The 26413-nt window shown below is 36.8% G+C and overlaps 1 protein-coding gene across 1 annotated transcript in view; it reads left to right on the forward strand.

The window, feature by feature from the left end:
- Positions 1-25852, forward strand: part of SMURF2 (SMAD specific E3 ubiquitin protein ligase 2) — a 123262-nt gene extending 97410 nt beyond the window's left edge. Inside the window, exons 10-19 of the mRNA XM_072781119.1 lie at positions 3118-3276; positions 7677-7872; positions 9025-9128; positions 12016-12130; positions 13805-13983; positions 14998-15135; positions 18107-18227; positions 20729-20930; positions 22167-22242; positions 22495-25852. Of these exons, the coding sequence (XP_072637220.1) occupies positions 3118-3276; positions 7677-7872; positions 9025-9128; positions 12016-12130; positions 13805-13983; positions 14998-15135; positions 18107-18227; positions 20729-20930; positions 22167-22242; positions 22495-22594 (1390 nt within the window). The 3' untranslated portion in view covers positions 22595-25852. The remainder of the gene's footprint in view (positions 1-3117; positions 3277-7676; positions 7873-9024; positions 9129-12015; positions 12131-13804; positions 13984-14997; positions 15136-18106; positions 18228-20728; positions 20931-22166; positions 22243-22494) is intronic.
- Positions 25853-26413: the final 561 nt, after the last annotated feature.

Raw genomic sequence — 26413 nt, forward strand, 5'->3', positions numbered from 1 at the left:
AAGACCCATGGAGGGTGAAGAGATCTTTTTCTACCTAAAGCTTATACTCAAGAGCTCTACTTGTCAAAAGTCTTGCGTTTGAATCAAAAACAGATGTAACTAGCTGATCTTGGATTGCTTTGATACTCTGTATTTACAGTTGACCCTTGAACAATACAGGGGTTAGGGGCACTGACCACCCGCACATTCAAAAATCTTTGTATAACTTTTGATTCCCCCAAAACTTTGCTAATAGCCCATTGTTGACCTTATTCTTATCAATAACATAAATGATTAACATATACTTTGTAATGTTATATGTATTATATATGTATTCTTATAATAACGTAAGCTACAGAAAAAAAACGTTCAGGAAATCCAAAGAAAGGAAAAACATATTTGTAGTAAGCATCTCTCTAAAAAATCTGCATATAAGTGGACCTGCACCCTTTAAACCTGTATTATTGAAGGGCTAACTGATATTTATAAATGAAGCTATTATAATGTAAATGTTTTACTTTGTGATATAGCCTAATTAGAATCTTTTGAGGGTGGCAACCAAGGAATGTGCTATCATTAGTTATTGTATCAAGGTTGCTGTTTCTGTGTCTTGATAATATAAACTGTTTAAAAAGTAGTGGGGAGGAAATTTTTGTTTTATTAATAAGGTCACTGAAAAAAATCCAAGGGCCTAACTTTTAGAAACAAGAGTTTTGTTACATAAATTATGAAAAGGTGTTTTGGATTCTGTTTATCAAATTGTAGGTCAATAATGAGCTTTTCTATAAAATACTTTAATTATTGGCCAGGAAATCTATAGAACAAAAGTGATTTTTTTGAAACTAAATGATTTACAATAGTGAAAATTTTATCCTGAGTTATCTGTTGAAAGAATAGTATATGAATTGGTGTCAGAAGTTGAAATTGAGAGAGATTTTGGCACCACTGTTGGTGATGTTTCTTATTCCTAAGGATGTTCCTAAGGAAACATGTCAGTTTTTTATTAATGAGTAAAGGGTTTCTATAAAGGTTTAAGAATATTTTATGTTGAGTGTTGAATAATGACTTTATAAAATAGTGCTCTAGATTTTTCTTTAGTCTCTGTGTTCCAAATTGTTACTATAAAAATATGTACCATATCTTTTGTTTTCCATTAAGGAAATATGCCTTTTCTATGGAGGATCTTTTATCAAAGCAGACCATGAATATTTAGATTATATTAAAATATTACTGTTCAAAGACATTTATAAAATAGTGTAACTCAGACACTTTTGTTTAAAGATACACAGTAAGATTTATGTGAGAAGTCCCATTTTACCATCTTTTGTATTTATCTTTAAAAGTCGTGATTAAGGCCTTATTATTTGTTGTATTTCATGCTAAGTATGTTGTCTTGTGGTACAAATCTGTACTTTTATGGCTGTGTATAACATTCCATTTTTCTTTATTTCCCAATTGGATATAAAGATGGCTTCCAGTTTTCTGCTCTTTTAACCCATTCTTTAGAGCTCTCTCACATATGAATAGATTTATAAAATTCTAAATAAAATTATATAAAACCAAACTGTATTATATCAGAAGAATTATTCTTTGATTTCAGTAATCACTTTTCATTTCTAAAAGTTCCATTTAAAAAATCCATCTGTTCATTCTTAATAATCTCTCATTGATAGTTTGTCTTTGTAATTCTTACTCCCCTCCCCCCCCCCAACCTTTGTAAAGGTTGCCTATCAGAGCTGTTCTGTTTGATCTCTGACAGTACTTAGGGATCTAATTCTGTGGTTTACAGTTTCCACTCACTCTCAGTCGTCCATCATGACCTTTCTTTCTGGAGTGTGTGGTGATCTTTGTGAATTTGTTTGATCTTAATTGGTTGGAATTCTGTGGACCTAAAGGGGAATTGAGGAAGTTTTCCTGGAATCATTTCATCTTCCCTTTGAATTCTCAGCTTAGTGGGGAAGTTCCAGATTTCCTTTTCCAAACTTGCTGCTGGCCTGGGGCTGAGTTTCCCAGTTAACAACTACTCCCTGGCAGCCCTACCCCTCTGCCTGCCTGCCATCAGTACCAGCTCCAGCTCCAGTCACTTTTTTTTTTTTTTTTTTTTTTTTAATTTGAGGAAGATGCTTGGAACTTTTTGTCTCACCTCTTTTGAGGCTAGCAGTATATTTTCTAAGCTTTAGTTGATCTGTAGCAGAAGAGTCTCTTGGAGCACCTATAAGCAGAAGTCAGATCATTGTTTCAGCAAATCTGGGTGCTTATATGTGTCCATCATTATGCTTTACCATGACAAAGAAGAGGTTATTTCAGGAAAAATCTTTTTCTAGTTGAACTTTTAAGACATGATTTTGATGAGATTAATCATTACAATTATCTGTTATAGTTTAAGTTTACATTAGACATGTTTTTATTTAATTCTTTAAGGTCCTGTTAATCTTACCTATATATAATAGTGTTTTAAGAATGTATAATACAATAACAATGGTCTTTGATCCATTAAAAGTCTTTTTGCTTTTTTTGCTGTAGCAGTAAGCCTTAGAGCATTCTTCTTTAGGTGTCTTAAAAGCGTTTTTCATCTACCAGCTCTGTAGGTTTCAAAATTCAAAATGGAGCAGTTTTCCTTTAAAAAATATACTGTGATTATTTTCAGGGTCTCTAAATTCAATAACATTTCCAGTTCGCTTTGTTGGGAAATTTAATATGGAATGAACATTTATTTACACAAATCTTACGGTATAATAATGAAAGTAATAATTGAAGGGAAATTTTAGAAAACATTTCATTCCTTATGTCACTGACATTTGTAAAGCAGTATTTTGTCAGACAAGTATTGAAGCAGCTTATATTGGCAAATGTTGTGATTGCTTTTATATTAATTTAAAATCTGTATTACGTTAAAGCCCAGGAATGAACTTACTAAAAATGTAGGCTATGTGATGAGTTCCTGAGCCATTTATGAATTGAGTTTTGAATATGCAAGTTTGTTAAACCATTGGGAATTAAAGATTCTAGCTGAACATCTCAGGTTTCTGAAACAATACATTTTCTCAGACTTCATGGAATTGTTCTGTGTCATTTACACTTGCCTGGCTCAGCAGGCCCAGCAATGAGGTATTTTTTATTTTATATTTGTTTTTGCAGGGATCTTAGCAACATCAATTGTGAAGAGCTTGGTCCATTGCCTCCTGGATGGGAGATCCGTAATACAGCTACAGGCAGAGTTTATTTCGTTGACCATAACAACAGAACAACACAGTTTACAGATCCTCGGCTCTCTGCTAACTTGCATTTAGTTTTAAAGTAAGTTTCTGAAATAATACATGTTAAAGTGCAAGCCTGAACAAGAGAAGACTAAAGATGCCATTTGTAATGCATTAGAATGTCTGCTCTCTTCAATTATAAGTTACTTTTGTTGGACAAAATTTTACATAAGAATATATAACTTGTTTTGCTCTGATACACGAGTATTTTAATCCACTGTGCTTAAGTAGGAACCTGTCCTGAAGTATTAAGGAAAGGTACACTGTAGCACACTTGACGAGACAGGATGTTTTATAGGGTAGATATTTTTTATTTTTCTGTTAGTGCATCATAAATAGCTCCAGGATAGTTGAAGCCATCCCAGAGGGTTTTTTTTTTAAATTACCTTTATTGAAGTGTAAGTGACGTACAATAAACTGTGCATGTTTAAAGTGTACAATTTAAGTTTTGACATATTATACATCTGTGAAACCATCACTGCAATGTAGAAAATGAACGTAATCCATCCTTCCCCTAGATTTCCTTGTGCTTCTTTGTTAACCCCCCTCCTCCTTTAGGGCTTCCACCTGTATTAGTTTCCTAGAGCTGTTGTGACAAATTGTCATACACTGGGTGGTTTAAAACAACAGAAATTTGTTTTTTCGCAGTTCTGGAGGCTAGAAGTTTAGAATTAAGTTGTCAGCAGAATTGGTTCCTTCTGGAGGCTCTGAAGGAGAATCCATTCCATGCCCCTCTCCTAGCTTCTGCTGGGTGCTGGAAAAACTTGCTGTTCCTTGGCTTACAGACACATCATCTCCATCTTTGTCTTCATGTGGTCTTCTGTGATCTGTTTATATACATAAATCATATGACCACGTGTGTGTGGGTTTTCCCCTCAAGCCTACCAATTCTCTAGATCTCTAGGTAACAACTGAGTGTGCAGCAGTTGAATTCAGGTCTGACACTACCTTGCAGTTAGCATCAGACCCCACAGGTTAAGGGCTTAGTATCACAAGACCATCACCATCTCAGATGCCAATCCCAAATATTCTGTACTTCTTATTGACTGGCTGTATATTGGGGAGTTCCTATGACTCCCTCTTTGGGTTGAGTAATTTGCTAAAACGGTTCCAGAACTCAAGGAAATACTTTATTTGCCATTACTAGTTTATTTTAAAGGATACAACTTGAACAGTCACATGGAAGAGTTGCATAGGGCAAAGTGTGGGAATGGGAGCGCCTAGAGCTTCCAGGCCCTCTCTAGGTGCTTCACCCTCCCAGTGCATTCACCAACCTGGAAGCTCATCATTTTGTTTTTGTTTTTTTTTTTTTTAAAGATTTTATTTATTCATGATAGACACAGAGAGAGAGAGGCAGAGACACAAGCAGAGGGAGAAGCAGGCTCCACGCACGGGGAGCCCAACGTGGGACTCGATCCCGGGTCTCCAGGATCGCGCCCTGGGTCAAAGGCAGGCGCTAAACCGCTGCGCCACCCAAGGATCCCTATTTTGGGGGTTTTGTGGAGATATCCATCTCCTATTAACTCAGTCTCCAACTTTCTCCCCTACTCAGAGGTTGGGAGTTTGGGGCTGTGGAAGTTCCAGGGTTCTAATCAAGCTTTTTTTTTTCTAGCAACCAGCTCCATAAATATCTAGGACCCCACCAAGAGTCACCTCATTAAAGCAAAAAATGCCCCTATACCCAGGAAATTCTAAGGGATTTAGGAGCGCTGTGTCAAACCAGAGGCAAAGATCAAATATTAGAACAAAGGGACACTTCTATCATCTCTGTCACTCTGGAAACTTTGGGGATTTTAGGAATTCTGTGTTAGGAACAGAAGACAGTGCCAAAGTTTATTTCTTTTTCCACCCCTTTTTGTATGTATAAATCCAAATTTCCCTCTTTTTATAAGGATACCAGTTTATTGCGTTTAGGGCCACCCTAATGCAGTATGTTCTCCCCTTAGAACCTCTGCAAAGACTCTTTCTATTGTATTTTTTTAAAATTTTTATTTATTTATGGTAGTCACAGAGAGAGAGAGAGAGAGAGGGGCAGAGACATAGGCAGAGGGAGAAGCAGGCTCCATGCACTGGGAGCCCGACGTGGGATTCGATCCCGGGTCTCCAGGATCGCGCCCTGGGCCAAAGGCAGGCGCTAAACCGCTGCGCCACCCAGGGATCCCCCAAAGACTCTTTCTAAATGAGGTCACTTCCCACCGAGGGTTAAGACTTAAGCATATCTTTTTGGACACAATTCAGTCCAAAACATACCCCGTCTTTAGCTAACCACTGATCTGCTTTCTGTCACTATATATTAGTTTGCATTTTCTAGAGTGTTAGACGAATGCATTTCTGCAGTATGTGGTCTTCTTTGTTTTCTTTTACCCAGCATAACTATTTGAGATTCATCTCTCGTTTGTATAGGTCATTTATTTTCTTTGCTGGGTGGTATTCCATTATATGGATATACCACAAATTACCCATTTACTTATTGATGAACATTTGGATTATTCCCAGTTTTTGGTTATAACAGAACTATTATGGATGTTTATGTATAAGTCTTTATATGTTCATATGCTTTCACTTTTCTTAGATAAATGAGCATCTACGAGTAGAATAACTACATCATATGATAGACTTATGTTTAACTTGAAAAAAACTGGCAGGTGGTTTTTCAAAGTGATTGTACCATTTGACATTCCTCCCAGGTGTGTATGAGTGTTATAGTTGTTCCACATCCTTGCTAACATTTGGTATAACCTTATTAAATTTAGACCCTCTAATAGGTATATAGTGGTATCACATTGTAGTTTTAATTTGAATTTATCTACCAACTAATGACATTGTGCATCTTTTTGTATGCTTTTTTGCCATCTGTGTATCTTATTTGGTGAAATATTTTGCCCTCTTTTTAAAAAATTGAGTTCATTTATTTAATTTTTGAGTTTTTAGCATTCTTTAAATATTTTAGAGTCCAAAATATTAGACATATGCCTCAGAAAGATTTTCACCTAGTCCATTACTTATCTTTTTGTTTTCTTAACAGTATTTTTTGAAATTTTGATGAAGTTTAATTTATCCATTTGTTCTTTTGTGAATTGTGTTTTTGATGTCATATCTAAAAAATCAGGCTAACACAGGCCATGAAAATTGTCATTTGTGTTTCAGAAGTTTAATGGCTTTCAGTTTTACATTGAGGTCTCTGATTTTGAATTACATTTTTGTGTGTAGTATGAGGTATACCCAAGTTGGTCTTTGTTTTGTTTTGTTTTGGGGGTTTTTTGGGCATAGGATTATACAGCTGATTAGGGAGTATCTTTAATATAATACTCTGTTATGTGTATATAAAAAACATCTTTAATGTTTATGAGAATAGTAAATAGTGATTTGTAATTTTCATGGAAGCTGTATTTTCTCTGGGTAGTTATGTGTTTTAGGAATAAAATCTGGTCTGGTTTATGTAAGAATCACTGTATGTAAAATAAGTTTGGTGTGATTTGTTAGAAATCTTAAAGTTATTTTTATTTATCAAAGCTACCATTGCCCTTTGTTTTTAGGTGACAGGATTGTGCTCCTGTCTGTTGTGTGTAAAATTAAACTCCAAAATGATTCAGTGTCTGCAAGGGCATCAATAGTGAATTTTGGATTTTTTATTTCTAGTTTTTTGGAATTAAGTAGTTTATTATATCATAAGGTTCTTTAAAAAAATTCTTACTTGTAACTTACAGTATTTTTGCCAAGAGAATAAAAATATCTGTAGGCAATGTGCCTTTTCAAAAGAATATTTCTGCTGTACTTGAGAGATTATTTTCATGTATTTGTGGTAAACCATATATGTACCCACTTAGAAGTCACTTTAGCACAAAAGTGAGAATGTACTTAATGCCACTGACTATATATATTAGATAAAGGTTAAAATGGTAAATTTTATGTTTTGCATATTTTACTACAATAAAAAGAAAAGTAGCCATTTAATAAGGCATTTAGACGTGTTTGTAATGTGTTCATTTCTCTGTGCCAGTAACTTACACGTGACCTTCCACATTCTTGTGGTCTAGACTTTAGCGCATATAGGAAAAGGGGCTCTGCCAAACTACCAGCTCAAGCTGTGCGTCTCTTCCAGAGAGACTGACTCCAGATAACAGGCACAGGATTTGACATATGTCTAAATTTTAAAATGAGTGATGGTCAACTATGCAGAAAGAAACAAAGATGGTATTTGAGAAATTTGTTCTCAGCAGCTGTATAAAGAAGAATGGATAAAACTCTGTTATCCAATTTCATAAATTTGTGTAGATCCTGAGAAATAAACTTTGAAGCTAGTTAATTGTCATCAAAAATGTCAAGCCAAGAATATTATAAAGCCTGAAAATTTTGGGTAGATTTGCTTTATAGTATGATGCTCTTTTAAATGTACAACTGCAGTCTCTTATTTAAAATAACATTCCTGTTTACTTTTAGTCGGCAGAACCAGTTGAAAGACCAACAGCAACAGCAAGTGGTACCGTTCTGCCCTGATGATGCCGAGTGTCTGACAGTCCCGCGGTACAAGCGAGACCTGGTTCAGAAACTAAAAATTTTGCGGCAAGAACTTTCCCAACAGCAGCCTCAGGCTGGCCATTGCCGCATTGAGGTTTCCAGGGAAGAGATTTTTGAGGTAAACTTACAAGTCTTATTTTTAAATATAGAAAAGTTAACTTTCAGTGTTACACTGTTTTCTAAGAATACTTTCTGGAATTCCTCTCTCTCTAGAATGGGAGGTTTCATTAATTTCTTTTTTAATTATGGGGAGTAAAGACAATATCAGATATTTAATCTAGAAGATAAATATTTAAATGAAATGAAAAATGTGAAATATTCCAGTTGGTTCAGCTTGGTCTCTGCATTGCAAATATTATTTGTTAATGAATTTTAGTGTGTGTGTGTGTGTATAAATATTTTAAAGTAAAATCTGTGCCCAGTGTGGGGCTTGGCCTCGCAATGCTGAGATCAAGAGTTGCATGCTCCATCGCCAGCCAGGTGCCCCTGCACTGTTAATGAGTTTTAAAAGACTACAAATAGCCATCCCTTATTTTCTAATTCTTTAAAAAAAAAAAAACAAAATGGTTTTGTTTCTTTATGGACTACTTCCTTAATTTATTGAAAATCTTCCTTTTTAGTATATTCTTTTATCTTTGGATTTTTTAGCCCTACTGTCACCTGCAAAGTTCTTCCCTAATAAGTGAACAGGGTCCAAGGCAGGGGTTTCTCACTCATCAGAGGATTCGTGGGTAAAAGATGTTTGGGGATTTGATCAGCCTTTTCCTAAAGGATGAACTTTTTTCTCTTGGGACAGTTCTGACGTTGTTTGTAAGTCAGTCATTTGTATTTTAAAATAATATGAAGATACTGCTTTAATGGAGATCACATTAATGATTACTAATGTTCTTTTGAACTTTATTTTTTTCATCTTTACTTTCTGCCTAGAATTAGGTTAACCAGCTTTTAAAAATTCGGTACTTTTATCAAATTCCATTTTTAATGTGAGTGTAGTTATTGCCATGGTTGATAGAAGTTAAATATGGAGTTTTGCACTGAGGCTGGTAATACAGTATTTATCAAATGAATTAATTTCAGTAGTACTAAGCTATATCTATCTTGTCTTTATAAGTTCCATGAGGTTTCAAACACTTGGAGTTTATCCATTGATTTGGTGAACAAATTTCATCTCCTTTCAATAAATGTATGCTTTGTAGGTGGGATGCAAGGGAAAGTTTAAATAACAAGTTTAAAGCACCTAGTAACAATACTGTGTTAATTTTTTTTTAAGGAATCCTATCGGCAGGTCATGAAAATGAGACCAAAAGATCTGTGGAAGCGATTAATGATAAAATTTCGTGGAGAAGAAGGCCTCGACTATGGAGGGGTTGCCAGGTAAAGATTTGCTCATGAGTAAATAGTGAATGACATATGGTTATATTTATAAGTTTAAGATACTTCCTCTGGTAACCTTCTCACTGATACTTATTTTCTAGTGTAACATTCCCTAATTTTTGCGATATAGAGGTGTCCTAATAGATATGTTCATGGTGCATGGAGTAATAGAGAACTCCCTCATGGATGATACAGCCCAGCGAGACTTCCTCTGAAAACTAGTTGCAGCCCTACCTGGGCTGTGGTGGGTCCCACACACCCTGCTCTCCATCTCTCTCCTTCCGTATGTTATTCCCTCTGCTTTGCAGTGTTAGCAACCGTCTGGAGAGTTTAATGACATGTATTCTAAACTAAATGCTGTTTTCCTTTACTTTCATTGCCGTGCTTTTTAACCTTATTAAAGTAACGTTCGTGTGTGCACATAAGTATGTGTGTGTACATACGTATGTATTATACATGGTCTTTAAGATGTTTCAATAAGGAAGCTGTAATGTATATGCTACATTCATACAGACATTTATTTTACAAGGTGTGAAAATTTACTTTATGTAGATGTAGCAGAAACATTACAGCTTCTGTACTGAAACGTCCTAAGGACCATCATGATATTTCTGCCATCCCTAATCTAAATCCAGCCTAAATTAAATTTGTGTTTCCACCAAGTCCCATAAGTATTAGTTAGCATTAACTTGTTTCACCTGTAGACTTCTTTTTATTCTGTGGCCTTTTTAGCTATAAATGGACAGTTTTTTTAGTTTGGAATTTTAGAATTGATCACATGCACATCATACTGAGGACTTGATAGTTTCTGTGGAATTCTTATGACTTACTCATAACTAGATTTGAATATGTCTTGGGAAAAACTTGTTAATTATCTGTTGATGGAATCTAAATGCTGTAATTATATGTACATTTAAATAAGCCAGTTTTTGTTTTGTTTTGTTTTGTTTTGTTTTAAGATTTTATTTATTTAGGGACGCCTGGGTGGCTCAGCGGTTAAGTGTCTGCCTTCAGCTCAGGGCATGATCCTGGAGTCCTGGGAATAAATAAATAAGATTTATTTATTCATGAGAGACAGAGAGAGAGAGAGGCAGAGACATACATAGGCAGAGGGAGAAGCAGGCTCCATGCAGGGAGCCTGATGTAGGACTCAATCCTGGATACCGGGATCACGACCTGAGCCGAAGGCAGATGCTGAACCGCTGAGCCACCCAGGCGTCCCTTGTTTATTTCTTAACCTCACTACTGTCAGGGTATGGGCAGATTGGGATGGGATGTGACAATGAAAGGCATTTTCTGTTCTCTGTTGCATAGCAGACCCCTCAAGTAGCTGGGATCTGCTTACATGTGTGTTCTAAATACTTGGCAAAACAAAACAAAAATTTGGATTTTCCTTTAAAATAATACATAAAAGGGGTGCTTAGGTGGCTCAGTCTGTTAAGTGTCTGCCTTCGGCTCACGTCATGATCCCAGGGTCCTGTGATCAAGTCTGCTTGATCAAGCCTGCCTCTCCCTCTCCTCCCTGTGTGCTCTCTCTTGCTATCTCTGTTGGTGTCTCTGTCTCTCTCAAATAAGTAAAATCTTTAAAGAAAAAAATGCTTTACAAAGTATAGAAGACATGTTAGGTGAGCGTTAAGTGTGTTGGCAAACTCGCTTACATGTAGGCCTTCCTCACATCCTTTTTTAATCTCTAGAGTTTTTCCAGTATTACATAAATGGTAGTGATTTGACTTAGACTGTGTCACTTACAGAATTTTGAAACATTTTTCTTTGATTACTAGTCAGTAGTGTTTCACTGCATTTCCTAAAAACACTATTCAGTCTGTTTAATCCGTTATATCAGAGCATACTTAAATACCTTTCCTGGTGGAAGAATGATAAGAATTGAGACTAGAATTATATCTCTTTAAGTCCTAAACTAGTGATTTTATTTTACCAAGATGAATAACAAGTTATCTTTCATACTTTGGAAAACATAAAGGATTTCATAAGTTTAAGGTGAGAGTACTATTTATTATGTGGTTTTTAAAAATACTGATGTACACTTGAAACCAATTATGGAACCTAACCCCCCAAATAGAGACTTGCTCTTGTGTTCCTACCTATACCAAATGCCTTGTGGTCTCTGACCACTTACTACTTTTATTGTGGTATATTTTAAGGTCTTCACAAAAAAGATGATGAAATGGGATAATTTCCTTACTAAACAATACCAACAACAAAACAGAGCCTTCTCCAAAGGTGAAAGAAAATTAATGCTATATTATGTATCGGTATAAACCAGTATAAATTGGCCATTAGAGGAATGGACCAGGATAATATAGATCATGTGGATGTTTTGAAACAAAACCATACCCTTCCCCTCATTTTATATTTATCCTGGATTAGAAATTTATTTAGTAATTAAATAGGTAACAGATCACTAGGCTGTGGCATCTAATGAATGGTTGGTGCTTCTGGATAATACCTTTATACTTTCTGATACTGAAATGTCATAAAGTTGCCCCACATTGAGTGATTCCAGTATAACAAAACAAGAGATTTCATTTGCTTTTTGGTGCATGGTAGATTTTTCCAATATTATGTTATAGAACTACTTTCTTTTATTTAAAAAATTCCTTGTGGGGATCCCTGGATGGCTCAGCAGTTTAGCGCCTGCCTTTGGCCTAGGGTGTGATCCTGGAGTCCCAGGATCAAGTCCCACATCGGGTTCCCTGCATGGAGCCTGCTTCTCCCTCTGCCTATGTCTCTGCCTCTCTCTCTTTCTGTATTGCTCATGAATAAATAAATATAATCTTCAAAAAAAATTCCTTGCTAAAATGATTAATAGCATATCTTAATGAAAAATATTAATAAAAAAATTTCTGTGTCCTATTTTGCTTTCTAGGGAGTGGTTATATCTCTTGTCACATGAAATGTTGAATCCTTACTATGGCCTCTTCCAGTATTCAAGAGATGATATCTATACTTTGCAGATCAATCCTGATTCTGCAGTTAATCCGGTAAGATTGGTGGTTATGATGTGAATGAACTTGTGACCTGTAATGCTTTTCATATTGAAATGTCAATGTGTAGTTTATGATACAGGATTAGTGTCCTTAGCCTAGTCATAACTTCTTCACAAGTCCGCTTTTAGAATATTTTCTAAATACTTACTAAATATCTAAATGGTTACAAATTTGTGCAGTAATTTGTGCACAGGGATGTTTACTACATCATTGTTTAAAGTAGCCCTAATTGGAAACATTTTTTATAAGAGATGGGTTGAATAGATTATGATACGAAGCACAATTATATTAATGGTTAAGAGCATAGATTCTGGAATTAGAAAGACATGAAATCATATAACCTGGTCCTTTTACTTACTAGCTTTATGATTAAGCCTCAATTTTATCATTATTAATAATAATAAACATAGTTTGAACCTCAGAAGGGATGGGACCCTGCACAGTAAGTGTTTAGCATAGCGTTGTACATTGTTAACCCTATTATATGTTATTGATCACTCGACAAAAGTTAGTAGCTGTTATTAATTTGTTTTTAGCCTTCCATACAAGGGCATATTATATGGCCATTAAAATGACCCTGTGGGACAGTAGTTAATGACATGTAAAGATGGTGTTCATGATACATTAAGTGAAAAGGTTGCAAAATAAGATGATACAATTTTGGTAAATACATATATGTGTAAACATTGAAAGACTCTACACTATAATACTGATAGAGGTTATCTCTGGGTATTAGATTATGGGTGAGTTTTTTGTTTTACTTGTCTTTTCTAAATATTTTCTTCTATAAAAGGGAGGTTTAAGATGAGCTTAAAGATTGCTTATTAATTAGAGAAGTAAAAAAAAAAGTTTAAAATGCAGCTATCTTTATAGTTTATAATTAGAGACCAAATATATTCATACATGGTAGAAATGTTAGGTTCACTGCAGGGAAATTTTATTTTATTTTTTTTTTGGGGGGGGGGATTTTATAAAGGGAAGATTTTTAGGTGAGGTTCTGCTTGGGGAGCCCATTACTACCGTATGCCCGTCTAGTACCATGAGCTTCATCATCTCATTTTATTCCTTACAGAGACCTATTTGAGATACTGTTATTACCCTCATTTTTTCAGATGTGGAAAATGAGTCCTATAGGGGTTAAGTAATTTGTCCAAATAGGCCTGGCTAGTAAGTGGCAGAACTAGGACTCTAGTCCAAGTTAGACATGAAATCTGTACTTTTAAGTCTGTGGTGTTCTGAAGATTAGTTTCTGGTTAGATCAAGGAAATAGGGAGGTTTAGGATTGAAAGCTTTTTTTCCATAATGGAGTCAGGATCATAACGTGCTCAGCACGTGACAAAAGGAGAGGAAGAGAATGAGATCTGTGAGTGGTTTCGTGAAGCTACAGTGGGAGTATAGTTTGGACTTAATTTCTAATTTTTACAAAGTGACTGTACTCTGGGAGTACATTGTCCCTGGTGTGATATTTTAGCAATGGAGAGAATTTTGAACATGCCCTATAGACAACTCTCCCCATTGATTCTGACCTTTGGTGTGATAATCTGTTCCACTTAAATAAGTTGTAGAGTATAAATTGATACTTATAAAAAAGATGAATGTTGCTTAATTCATATTCATAAATGCATATCATTTAACTTGACTATTTATGTAAACTTTTCTCAATTTCAGGAACATTTATCATATTTCCACTTTGTTGGACGAATAATGGGAATGGCTGTGTTTCATGGACATTATATTGATGGTGGTTTCACATTGCCTTTTTATAAACAGTTGCTTGGGAAGTCAATTACTTTGGATGACATGGAGTTAGTTGATCCAGATCTTCATAACAGTTTAGTGTGGATACTGTATGTATTGAGTCTTGTGTCTGTTCATTATAATTAGAATCTGAACCTTAAAAAAAGATACATGTTTCAAAATGGATGTACTTTTTTTTAAAAAAATGATGTGCAGAAAATATTGAGAGAGATTGAGTTTTAGAATTGCAAAAGACTTTTGCTTTCTACTGCTTTCCTGTATATTTCAACTTCCCTAGAGTGCTATTACTTAACTTTAGTTTTATTTTTTAAAAAGATTTTATTTATTTGAGAGAACTAGAGAAAGCACAAGCAGGGGGAGGGGCAGAGGAAGAAACAGACTCCCTGCTGAGCAGAGAGCTTAATGAGGGGCTCTGTCACATGACTTTGGTGATCATGACCTGAGCCTAAGGCAGACACCTAACCGACTGAGCCGCCTCGGTGCCCCAAAGTACTATTTTAAAGAGGGGGGTGGAGAACAAGTATATTTCTGTTTTTAAAGGTACCACATAATAATGATTTCCTCCACATGATAGAAGTTCTGTTCCAATCCTGCATGTGTGAGAATAGCAAATTCCTGCTGCAGTAGTGATTGTTGAAACCATACTTTAAAAAAGATACCTAGAAGAATCAGTTGTGTTTTGTCAGAGGCCATTTACTTAAGAATATACATTGGCCATACTTAGTTTTCAAATACACAGGTAGCTTTCCCATGGGACACTCAGGTATTTGGTTGCATGGGGGTACCCAGATTCAAATAGGGCTTCTTACCTAAAAGCCAAACATAACTGAAGTTTTCCCTATGTAAAGCCCAGCTTTGGCAGGGGACTTTGTCATTACTCAGGAAGTGAAATGTTTCCTGTGTTTATGAAGGTTAAAGCTTTTTGACCTTTCTGCCCCAAAACTAGGATATATGGTAGCATAAGGACTGGCAAAAGGAATCTGATCTTATATTTGTGATGTCATGAAACTATCTTAATTTTATTTGTCTCACCAATTAAGACATCTGTAGGATCCATATTTTAGATTTTCCAGTTTAATATCTTTCTCTCTTTTCCTTTCTAGTGAGAATGATATTACAGGTGTTTTGGACCATACTTTCTGTGTCGAACATAACGCATATGGTGAAATTATTCAGCATGAACTTAAACCAAATGGCAAGAGTATCCCTGTTACTGAAGAAAATAAAAAAGAATATGTCAGGTAAACACTTCTGTGTTTTCAAGCCTGAGAATTATTTTAATGCTCTCGAATGACAATACAGAAAAACACTGATATATTTAGGTAGTGTTGCTTATTGCTACAAAATAGGCTTCTGCAGAATTTAGTGGCTTTAAAAACAACCACTGTTTTATTTTATCTCTCAATTCTACAGGTAATTTGGGTAGAGAACAGTAGGGATAGCATAGGGTTCCTCCATGTGGTGTTCGCTGGGACTGACCCCAGGATGGCCTTTTCATTCAAATACCTGAGCCCTCAGCTAGGATGGCTACGGTGGCTGGAAGCTGGCTGGAATGGTCACTGGGTCACCATCTGGGATCTTGTTCTCACTGTTGGTTTAGGCTCCCTGGTTATCTCCATGTCAAGTCTGAGGCCTCTCAGAATTCTCCTCGTGGTGTCTGTCTCCCCAGCAAGATAGCCAGACTTCTTAGGAGCAGCTGGTTTCTCAGAGCACAAAAGCAGAAGTTGTCAAATCTTTTTAAGGCCTAAGCCTGGAACTGGCTGGATCAACTCTGCTATGTTCTTCTGTTAAAGGGAGTCACAAACCAGCCCAGGCTCAGCGTGTGTGGGGGGAACTGTTTAAAGGCATGAATACCAAGAAACAGGGTGCATGGGGCTAGTTGTAGTAGAACTGCCACAGCTAGCTGTACAGAACACTACATGCTGTGTTTCCAGCAGTCATTTTGTTTATAAATAGTGAGTTTAAGGGATAAATATAAGAAATGTTCTTCAAATTTTATATAATCACCTGATGATTGAGGAGTTTTGAAATACTGGGTTAGATCATTTGGCCTATGTGAACTAAAGTTCTTTGAAACATAAAACTATGGTAATCTAATGTAGGTGTTTGAACTTTGCCACATGTACACAGAAATGTGCACACTGTTCTTTTTGTGTAGATTATGTCTCTAAGTCTTACTGGCTTAAGTTTTCCTGGTTGACACATTGAGGCCCATCAGTCTCACAGACTGTTCATGGGAGTGAACCCTGGAATAGCTTTTTTGGAAAGCAATTTGATAACAGCTCCCAAAATGAATATGCACATGCCTTTCAACCAGCAGCCCTGTTTTTTAGGAATCTATTCTGTGGAAACACATGGTAGTTAAATATAAATAAGGATGTTCACTTAAATACTGCTTGTAAAAACAACTGGAAACTAATGAAGTATATTAGAGGAGAACAATTTACATACATACATACACTCAACAGAATATTATATGGATGGATGTTTAAAAGAAAGAGACTATATAAGTTGTTAGATTTAAAAAGCAAGTTTTAGGGGCACCTGGCTGGCTCAGTTGGAAGAACATGTGATTCTTGATCTCAGGGTCATGAGTTTGAGCTACAGATTGGGTATAGAAATTACTTAAAATAAGTAGATATGCTTTTTTTTTTTTTAAGGCAAGTTTTAGACATTATGGGAAACAAAGTCTGTGTTATTTTATAATTATTCGGAAGATGTCCAGGAAGACTACATACCAATAAGGTGTTTGGCTAGGATGAGGGAGTGTGAGTGCAGGACCTGGATGCAGACAGGGAGGGGAGGGTAATAGAATGGGCTTTCAGTTTTTATTCTGTCTCTACATTTACTGTTTGATTTTTCTTTACATAGAAAACGTGCATGTTATTACATTTCTAATTGGCGAATAAAAGAATGGATGGGAATTTCCTGAATGTCATTCAGTAGTGTGTCACTTTGGGATCTAGCATGGACTGCTGAGTTCTTAGACCCCACTTGCTGGGACTCAAGCATGTTTTTAGCACAAAGTCATATCTCCTACCAGATACAGTTTTGACAGAAAAAAATTAGAAAAACTTTTGTAGATGCACAATTTTGCTGTCCTCTTAAATAAAAATGAGGTCCACCAAAGGATCTAATCTTAAGTAGCTTCTTAAAATAGAGAATTGTTTCCCTAGGTTTGGAAGTAGAAATGTTGACATATTTGGAAGGTGAATAGTTCTGAGATTTTTGAGATGGAGGAGTTTTCCCAGGTAGATAGATTTTTTTAAAAGGCAATTTGGTTATAAGTCCAAGTCAAAAATATAAGTAAAGCTACATGTTAGATGTAGTCTGGTATACTTTTTGTTGGTAGAATTAGATCTTCTAGTTTTTTGTTTTTTTTTTTTTTTTTAGATCTTCCAGTTTTTTTTAAGGCCTCCAGGGAACAATGAGTATTTAATCAAAAAGTGTTTACTATTGGCTTTTACTGTTCTCATTTTGGATTTAAAGAGTGTCTTTACTTCCTCTTTCCCTACATACCACCCGCAAAATATAAACAAAATACCCCACACATTCAGATAATACTTTGAAGTGCAACCATAAAAATAGTCTGTTTTGGTTGAATGGCCTCTTTCTTTCTGATTGGTGGCATGTATGCTAAAAGTTCAGAAAGACGTTTCGTACAGATTTTAACTTCAGACCCAACTAATTTCTAGCTGCCTTCCAGTGTACTAGGAGTTTCTCTGATTTGCAGAGTTGCTTTATTTATGCTGCTTTTGTTAGTGGAAGGTTTCCACTTTTTCATTTATAATGAACTATCTCTCAGGTCCAGGTCCAGTACCCTCAGGAATCTGAGATTCCTTTAGACTGTAGATTAATTTTTTTTTAAAGATTTTACTTATTTGTTTGAGAGGGAGAGAGCAGGGTTGGGGGTTGCAGAGTGGCTGGTGTGGGTGGTGGGGAGGAGAGGAAGAGGGAGAGAATCACAAGCAGACTCTGAGCTGAGTGCAGGGCCTGATGTGGAGCCTGATCTCATGACCTATGAGATTAGGACCTGGGCAGAAACCAAGAGCTGCACCCCAAACTGACTGAGCCCCCCAGGCAGCCTAGACTCTAGACTAAACTCTTAATGCTAGGTGCTCACAAGGTGTACTGTTGCTCAAGTAGAGATTCGTAATAGTCACCAAATCTGAATCTATTTGATTGTGTGAAATCCCTGCCCAATGTTTACAGGCTCTATGTGAACTGGAGATTTTTACGAGGCATTGAGGCGCAATTCCTGGCTCTGCAGAAAGGATTTAATGAAGTAATTCCACAGCATCTGCTGAAGACATTTGATGAGAAGGAGTTAGAGGTCAGTATGTTAATGTCATGACATCATTTAGTGTCACAGGGAAGGTTGGGAATTTTCTGTTAACTGCGTTTTAGAGGAAAGTCATATTGCTGGTGCTTTTGAAGTTTTATGGTACAGTGCTTAAGAATTCTTATTCACAGGAAAGGTCTTTCCTGCTTTGGAAAAGCTTTTTATTTATGCTTTGGATTTTCTACAAGTAAGCCATCTCTCTCATATTGTGAACACTCTTATGTTTCCATATTTTCTTTTCTTATTTTCAACAGATTTCATGTCTTAGGTGTACATTCTTCTATATGTACATGTTTTCTATTCCCTAATTAAGTGGTTATTTTTTTTTTCCTAATTCAGTGGTCATTGATATAATTAAATGCCATCACTTTGTCTCCACCATATTGAAATTTTTTGAATGAAAAGCTTAGGTTCAATTGGATTTACACTAAGCTTTGCAAGACAGCATTTGATAAACAAGATCATAGAGAAATAATTAAAACATTTAGGATAAAGTGTATCTAAACATCTTTCTTCTCTTTGGAAATATTCGTTACCAATAGCAGTAATAAACAGTTAACCATTTTTTTGTTTTCTTTTAAAGCTGGTTGTTAAAACACCTTTAGTCTGGTTTTATAATTAAGACTTTTAAACAAATACATCTGAACTACTTTGAAAAAATAATGAGGTTTTATAATTAAGACTTTTAAACAAATACATCTGAACTGGTTTTATAATTAAGACTTTTATACAAATACATCTGAACTACTTTGAAAAAATAATGAGGTTTTTATTCTACTGAAGGCCCCAAATTTAATTCGTGGCTAGGAGTAGCATAAATATTTGAAATCTACAAATAAATGTAAAAATTGATTAAAATTCATTAACCTCGGTGTCCTTTCTTTTTTTAAAAAAATATTTATTGGGGCACCTGGGTGGCCTCAGTTGGTTAAGCATCTGCTTTCTACTCAGGTCATAATCTCCACATTCTGGGATCAAGCCTGCATTAGGCTCCCTGCTCAACAGGGAATCTGCTTCTGGCTCCCCCACCCTGCCGCCGTTGTGTACTCTCTCTCAAATGAATAAATTTTTTTAAAAAATTAAATTTTTAAAAATTTATTTAAGTAGTTTCTACACCCAGCATGGGCCTTGAACTCACAACCCCAAGATTGAGAGTCATAGGACTTCTGACTGAGCCAGCCAGATTCCCCTTCAGTGTCCTTTCTAATTAAATCTATTAATAGACCTGTTAGGGGATCTAAATAGATTGGCTTGACTCCCTAACCCCATTCCTTTTGTGTTTGAACTATTCAGTAGTGAAATGGCCAGTGGAAGTGGCCAGGAATGGCAGTAATGGTTGAAATGAGTGAGAAATTTCACCTTACAATTACCACTCCTCTGGAGAAAAGAACTGAGGAGGTATCTTTTGTGTTATAAATACTTCCATAATCCTATTTGGATACCTACCTCCCTGTTGAGCCTAGCTGTGATTCAGTAATCTTTCCAGAACTCTATTGAAGCTTTGGTGAAGATTTTATGCAATATGATTAGGGTTTATTATGTAGTTTCTATTGGTAATGAAATTAATTTTTTTATGAAAATACATAATTTATTTTAGTGTTATATGGGATTAATAGAACTAATTCCAAAATGTGGGATTCGCAGTTATGTTTGCAGTTATGTTATGCTTTAATACTACACACTGTTATAATTCACTGTTATAAATACTTAGATGAATTAGTCTTGGACCCTAAAGACATATATTAATAGTATCCAAGTGATTTTGATATGGCTCATCTATGCTGACCTTGCATCAGGATGTCCAGCAGAGCTCTCTCTCAGAGCAGTTCTGTATTTTGTATTTTGCTGTAACTTAAAGATTATCAAATGGATTGTTCTTGCTTATCCAGCACCCATTTCTTGAGTTCCTGAGCAGTATGGTTCTTGCACAGGGTATATAGTAAAGTAGGTGTTAACACAGTATTACAGCAGTGGAAACTGCTGGCCAAGGCGGATGGACTCAATTGCCCAAATCCTAAAGCTCGTAAGTGTTGAAACCCAGTATGATATACCAGTATATACATGATATGATATACCAGATATACCAGTATGATACAGGTATTAAGGAAGGCACTGTATTTACTCTGAGTCTATTTTCTGTCCATTAAACATAATTTAGAATTCTATGAAAATACGAGACTTTCATCCTGTCATGTTCTCCACACTGGTGGTTCTCAGACTCTGGATAGGGAACCTGCAGGAAGTAGATACCACCCATGGATCCTTTTAAATACAGATCCCTAATATCACCCCAGACCCACAGAATCAGAAGTCTGAACATAGGACCTGATGGTGTGTATGTTTTGAAAAGCTTTCTAGATGATTCTGATTTGTATCTTTGATTAAGAACCATCATATGAGAGCCACCACTACAAATCTAAAGTTCTGTTTGAGGGATTTGGGGCTTAACTTTGGATTTCCATTGGCTCATTATTTGTGCAATATTTTAACAGCTCATTATTTGTGGACTTGGAAAGATAGATGTTAACGACTGGAAGGTAAACACCCGATTAAAACACTGCACACCAGACAGCAATGTCGTCAAGTGGTTCTGGAAGGCTGTGGAGTTTTTTGATGAAGAGCGAAGAGCACGGTTACTTCAGTTTGTGACAGGATCATCTAGAGTGCCTCTGCAGGGCTTCAAAGCTTTACAAGGTAGAAAAGCCAGAGGAACGCGACATGGCATCAGAGCACTGGTGGAGGGCGTCAATGTTTGGTTTATATAGTTTACAAACCACAGGCTTCTAAGCAGATTCTCTTCATTCTCTTCCATATCTGACTCTCCTTATCTTGATACCTTCTTCTCCTTCCTCTCCTTTGTTCCCCTCCCAAGAACCTTTTCCCTGGGGCCTCTGTGCCTGTAGTGAGTGCTGTACGTTAGAGACCGTAGGCAGTGGTCTCTGCCTTTTCTTTTCTGGTCACCTGGCTTTTAACTTGTGTGGCGCATTCCAGTAGGGAAAGCCTGTCTGCTTCCACTTCCACACCTCAACCTGGCAGAGCCAAAACCCACTTGGGACGCCTCTTCCCTCTACTTTTGTATTCTTTTCTTGGAGGCAGCCTGCATTGTGGAAGCCATTTGTTTGGTCATTATTGCACAGTGTCAGACCATTTATTTCCAAACATACTCCATTTTTAAGACTTATTTTCTGCGGCATAGCTATTTAATTTGGGGGCGAGTTGGCAATATCTCTAAGGATTGTGGCGCTTCGCTGGGTGGCACTTGCTTCCTTTCCCTCTGAAGCTCTTCATTTGCAAGGCTGCTGCCACCAGTCACATCTGAAGACCTACACAGCCAGACAGGACAGCGTTGCCCGCAGCACACGTGTTGGAAGTCCACGGACAGGGAAGGCATCCTTGGAGTTGTGCTTAATTCCTTACTTGGAGAACTTGTTAGCAGACTACCCAGAAGCGTAAAGTGAAGCTATATTTCTACATACACTTTTATGGGGTGTCTTATGTTAACTGGAATTTATTCCATGGACTGCTAATCTTTTGCTCTCGGCCAGGTTTGAGGCATGAAATCTAAATTTGCATTTAGGTTGTCATCTTTTTGAATGTGTGTATATATATATTTGATCTTGAATTTATCCATTTACTTTTCTTCTCATACATTTGGCACATTGATTTTTTAATAGAAGAAGTTGGCAAAGGATTCCAATCCTGGGCCTTTTCTCAAATTGATATGCTAGCATATTAAGGAATCCAGTGTTATCCAAGGTCAATTTCATTTTTCAAGACCCAGATTCTTTTTCTCCTGCCCTTGGCAGCTTATGTGGAGTCACCAGTGGTTCCATCTTAGGCCTTGTGGTTTACGTATCAGTTTTATTCTGAGATTTTGGAGACTCACACACACACCTACAGTGACGTGACCCACATTGACTTCTTTTGCAGGCGCTGCAGGCCCACGACTCTTCACCATACACCAGATTGATGCTTGTACTAACAACCTGCCGAAAGCCCACACTTGGTAAGTTGTTTTTGAAGCTTTTCCCCTGCATTCCATGTACGTAGGTGTTAGGTTTAAACCGATTTGAATTTGAGATTATGCAGAAATTGGTAGGAAAGCCTGAAAGTGGCAGTCTCTACTTTAGAGGAGTACAACTTTTTCTTTTAATTTTCTGTGTGTCATGAAATGTGATGTGACTGTATTAGTATACACTTGCTAGACCAGTTTGCTTATTCTGAATGAACTGTGTCAATCTGATTTGCTCATTTACAGCTTCAATCGAATAGACATTCCGCCCTATGAAAGCTATGAAAAGTTATATGAAAAGCTGCTAACAGCCATTGAAGAAACATGTGGGTTTGCTGTGGAATGACGGACTTCAAGGATTTACCCAGGACTCTATTTATACCCCGACCGACAGCCTCCTTTCAGCAAAGTTTCGCGGAATGCTGAAATACAGGAAAATGCCTCCCCCCCCCCCCCCCTCAAAAGATTTTTAGGACACTGTGAGGGGAAAGGACAATTTTGAAATTCCTTTTCAAGGAAAAAAAAGAGGTCTTTATGCTTTGCCATGAGGCCACACTCAGCTGCTATTTAAAATTAATATCTTGAACCTAAAGAATGCTGACTTTTCCTACATTTCCAGAGTTAGGCAGTATTCTACACTTAAAGACTACTACTATTTTTATAAAAGGTAATCTATTCAAATTGCTCCACAGATTTCAAGTCTCTCAAACATCAAGACAACTTCAGCAGTCGGTACACGTCACATTTCATTTTGATTGAATACATGATTTTGAACAGCTCCTGTACTTGCTCTTTGTAAAAGAAAAATAAATAAAATTATTTTGAATTATTCTACCTTTGTAAACAATTGGCTAAAGGAATCATTATCTTTAAAAAACAATTAAGCCATTTACATGTTTAATTACATTTTTCTATAGCAAAGCATTATATTTTAAAAGCATTATATGTTTCAAACTAGCCTAAGTAAGTCTTTTGTATATTTTTCAAGCACGAACTTCCTGGAATACAGCCACATAATTTTGGTTGTCAGATTCCTAATGCAACCATTTAGTCTAAACTTAGCTTATTTGATACAGTAAGATGCATTCAGGGGCTCCTTTTTTTAAGAGACTTTTAAAAAAATCCTAATTTTTTAATCTTGAATCAGTATGATCAGGTATTTGGGATTTACTTCATCTTAAATGGAAATACTGCATTTTTATAGGTCCTCAGATTGTTGGATGGGATGGGATTTTCATTCTTTTGCTGGGTCAGCGTATCTTTAATATATATACTATTTCTGTAAACCAAAGTCTCCTATGACAAGTGCACCTAATTTATATTTTAATTATGGTCTAGCTTTCTATCAAGTAAACCATCCACAATCTTTGTTTAGCTGCTCAATATTTTAATCAGCTAAAATTATGACAAAGGAAAAATTTTATTCAGCCAGCTTAGAAAACCCCTGTTTTTACCTAACAAAATGAAGGTAGGGGTGAGGAGGGGGTAGGATTACTGGAGAAATAGTGATTCTGAATCTATGGTATAAATTACTTTAGAACGGAAGAATTCTGTTTTGGAGGTAAGGGAATCCCAGTTCCCTGGGTGTTGATCAGTGTCTGATTTTGAAATACCCAGATTGAGCTTTCAAGGTGTGTGGCATGTTGCATGATCCAGAAGGTAACCAAAATTCTGGAGTAAAGGATTGAAAAAATCTGAAGTCATGGGTGGCTTTTAAAATCCAACTATCAGAAATCTGCACTATATATATTTTTTCTTACACAGATGTGAATCAAGAAGGGCAAATTTTGATGAGATAGCTCCTTGGAAATGTTGCAGCTTAATTATCAAGTGAATAGGCCCTTTGTGTTCTTTCATCTGATGGATTGGTTTTCAGTCTGTGTTCACGAACCAAGGGGTTCCTCTGAGGTGCCTCAGAAGTAGTGGTTTAAGAGAGAAGGGGATGGAGGGAGAGGAGGGGCCTGGTTGGTATTTGAGTTGGAGCCTCTAACTCCCCACTCTCAACCCCTTGTACAGGAGCAGTTCCCAAGTCCTCTCTTTTATGTATTGGAATTCCAAGTAAGTTTTCCCAGAGGTGGGAGGTGGAGGCGGGCGGGGATAAAAGAAGCAGAAATTTTGCTGTTTAGAAAAAAAGAGTTGAGAACTGCTTGTGTAGTTTCGAAGCATTTGAATTTATTTCATTCAGCCAAATTGGACCGCTACATGCAAGCTAGTCGTAGTCCTGTGCGGTGGTAACGTGCTTCCACTGACCTTTTCCTTCCCAGACACCTTGTGTCTTAGTAGCACTCGAGAACATCTTGAAATGTACAGAAAAGGTTTCTAAACTCCATCAGTTGTCAGCTTTCACGGTAGTACCTTATCGGCTGCAGACTCATCTCTTGTATGTTATATTAAAGCACTAGTGCAGTGTGATTGTGCCTACTGTTACAATCTTCCAAAAACGAAGTCCATGCTGAACACATTAGAGAAGTCCTAACCAATGGATGCAGGAGTAAATGCTACTATCATAACGTACAGTAAAGCAGGCTAGTACCATCGCTTTTGAGTGCCTTTTTAACTTTATAATGATGACTTAATAGAGCTTTAAAAGAAATCTACCCTAGCAGTCTATGGTATCACCAACATGATTTATAAAGACATGATTTAGATTTCATTTTTCAAAATTACGTTACCTGATTACTTCCAAACAGGTGCTAAGCAAACTAAACCCCCACTGTGTCATTAAATCTGAGACTCGCCCCTCATGTGTAATGTGAATATTTATTTCCACACATCCCTCTTAGCTGGGTTTTTCTGCTCCCTGCCCCTAGTTGTGTTATTCCAGATATGTGATGTCACGTTTCCATACAGTGCCTCTCCATCATGAGTGCTTAATTATGAACAGTGATTACTTTGTAGAGCTCATATGCAGTACAGAGGTGAGTTTTGTTTTAGAGGGTCTAATTTCTTGATGTAAAGAATTTTTAAATAGTGCTGTGTATAGTGTACATTCTGTTTTGCACATAGTTTGTTGCCCTGAATGGGTTTTATTTTTACCGAGTCTCCTTCTTCTTCTTTTTTTGGTAGCATTTACGTTCAGAGCACAAAACTCCTTTCTTTTAAATACAATGTAATTCGCTTTATTTTACAACACTAAGTCTGCTTTGAACTTCCAGTGTGTTGAACTGGTTGCATTGTTGGGGATTAGAGATTATTTCAGTCATCTGTACAGTTTGATAGAGCAGCTCCTCCTGCTTCTGTTTTTAAGCGGTAGCACGCAGCCGGTGGGTGCCACACGTGGCACCTAACGTTAAGTTAGGGTGATGATTGTACCAAATGCTGAGTTGTTTTGTTTCTAGATGTAATTAGTTCACTTCATGTAATATTCTTCTTTCTCTCAAACTGACTTTAAAAACAAAGTTTTATCATTTTCATTGTATTTGTATTTATTACAGAGTGTTTTAGCTTTGATATTCTTTGTATTTTCACTCGGTTGTTACATGAGCTTTATCAATAACATCTGTATAAATGGTTTTTAAAAAATAACTATGTATGTGCCCATGCCGAAGTTGAGCAATAAAATGAATGCTGTTTGCACTGTCACAGCATCAAAGTTTTTAAAGAATACTGAGTTTACAATGAATTGTTTTGAAAAACCTTCACGATTGGCTTGATAAAGAGTGACAGCTTAGGAACCATCACGAGAGAAGTTTAAGAAGATTCGCGTGCCTTCCTTGGTTGTTGTCTTTGTCACACTGCAGGGCTCCAGAGAGCTCAGACCCCCCTTCCTGTCCGCAGGCAGAGCGGGAAGGAGGGTGCTTGCTGGGCAGGTGGGCTGGCAGTGGCTGCTGGGGGCTGTGTGGGATGGATTGCCGAGGCCGCCCTGGGCTCCCTGGGGAAGTGTTCCAGTCCCAGAACCGTGTCTGTCAGGGCTCTGGGGGGCAGAGCTGTGGTAGGGGCCTTTTTTGCTACCTTGGTGTTAAAGCAGTAAAATCCTCAAAAGGAGAAACCAATTACATTTTTCCGAGAAACCGACTTTAAGGGCCGTGATTTACAACTCTGTAAATGATAGTGGATCAAAGTCCAGCTAAATATATGGGTGGAAAAAAGGAATGGCTACGGTGTTTTCTCATCCACGGCACAGCCTGTGTGAGGCTCCCTGTAGCATAGGCCACACAGGAAGGAA

The sequence above is a fragment of the Canis lupus genome, chromosome 16 (assembly GCF_048164855.1).
Source record: "Canis lupus baileyi chromosome 16, mCanLup2.hap1, whole genome shotgun sequence".
Taxonomy (NCBI): domain Eukaryota; kingdom Metazoa; phylum Chordata; class Mammalia; order Carnivora; family Canidae; genus Canis; species Canis lupus.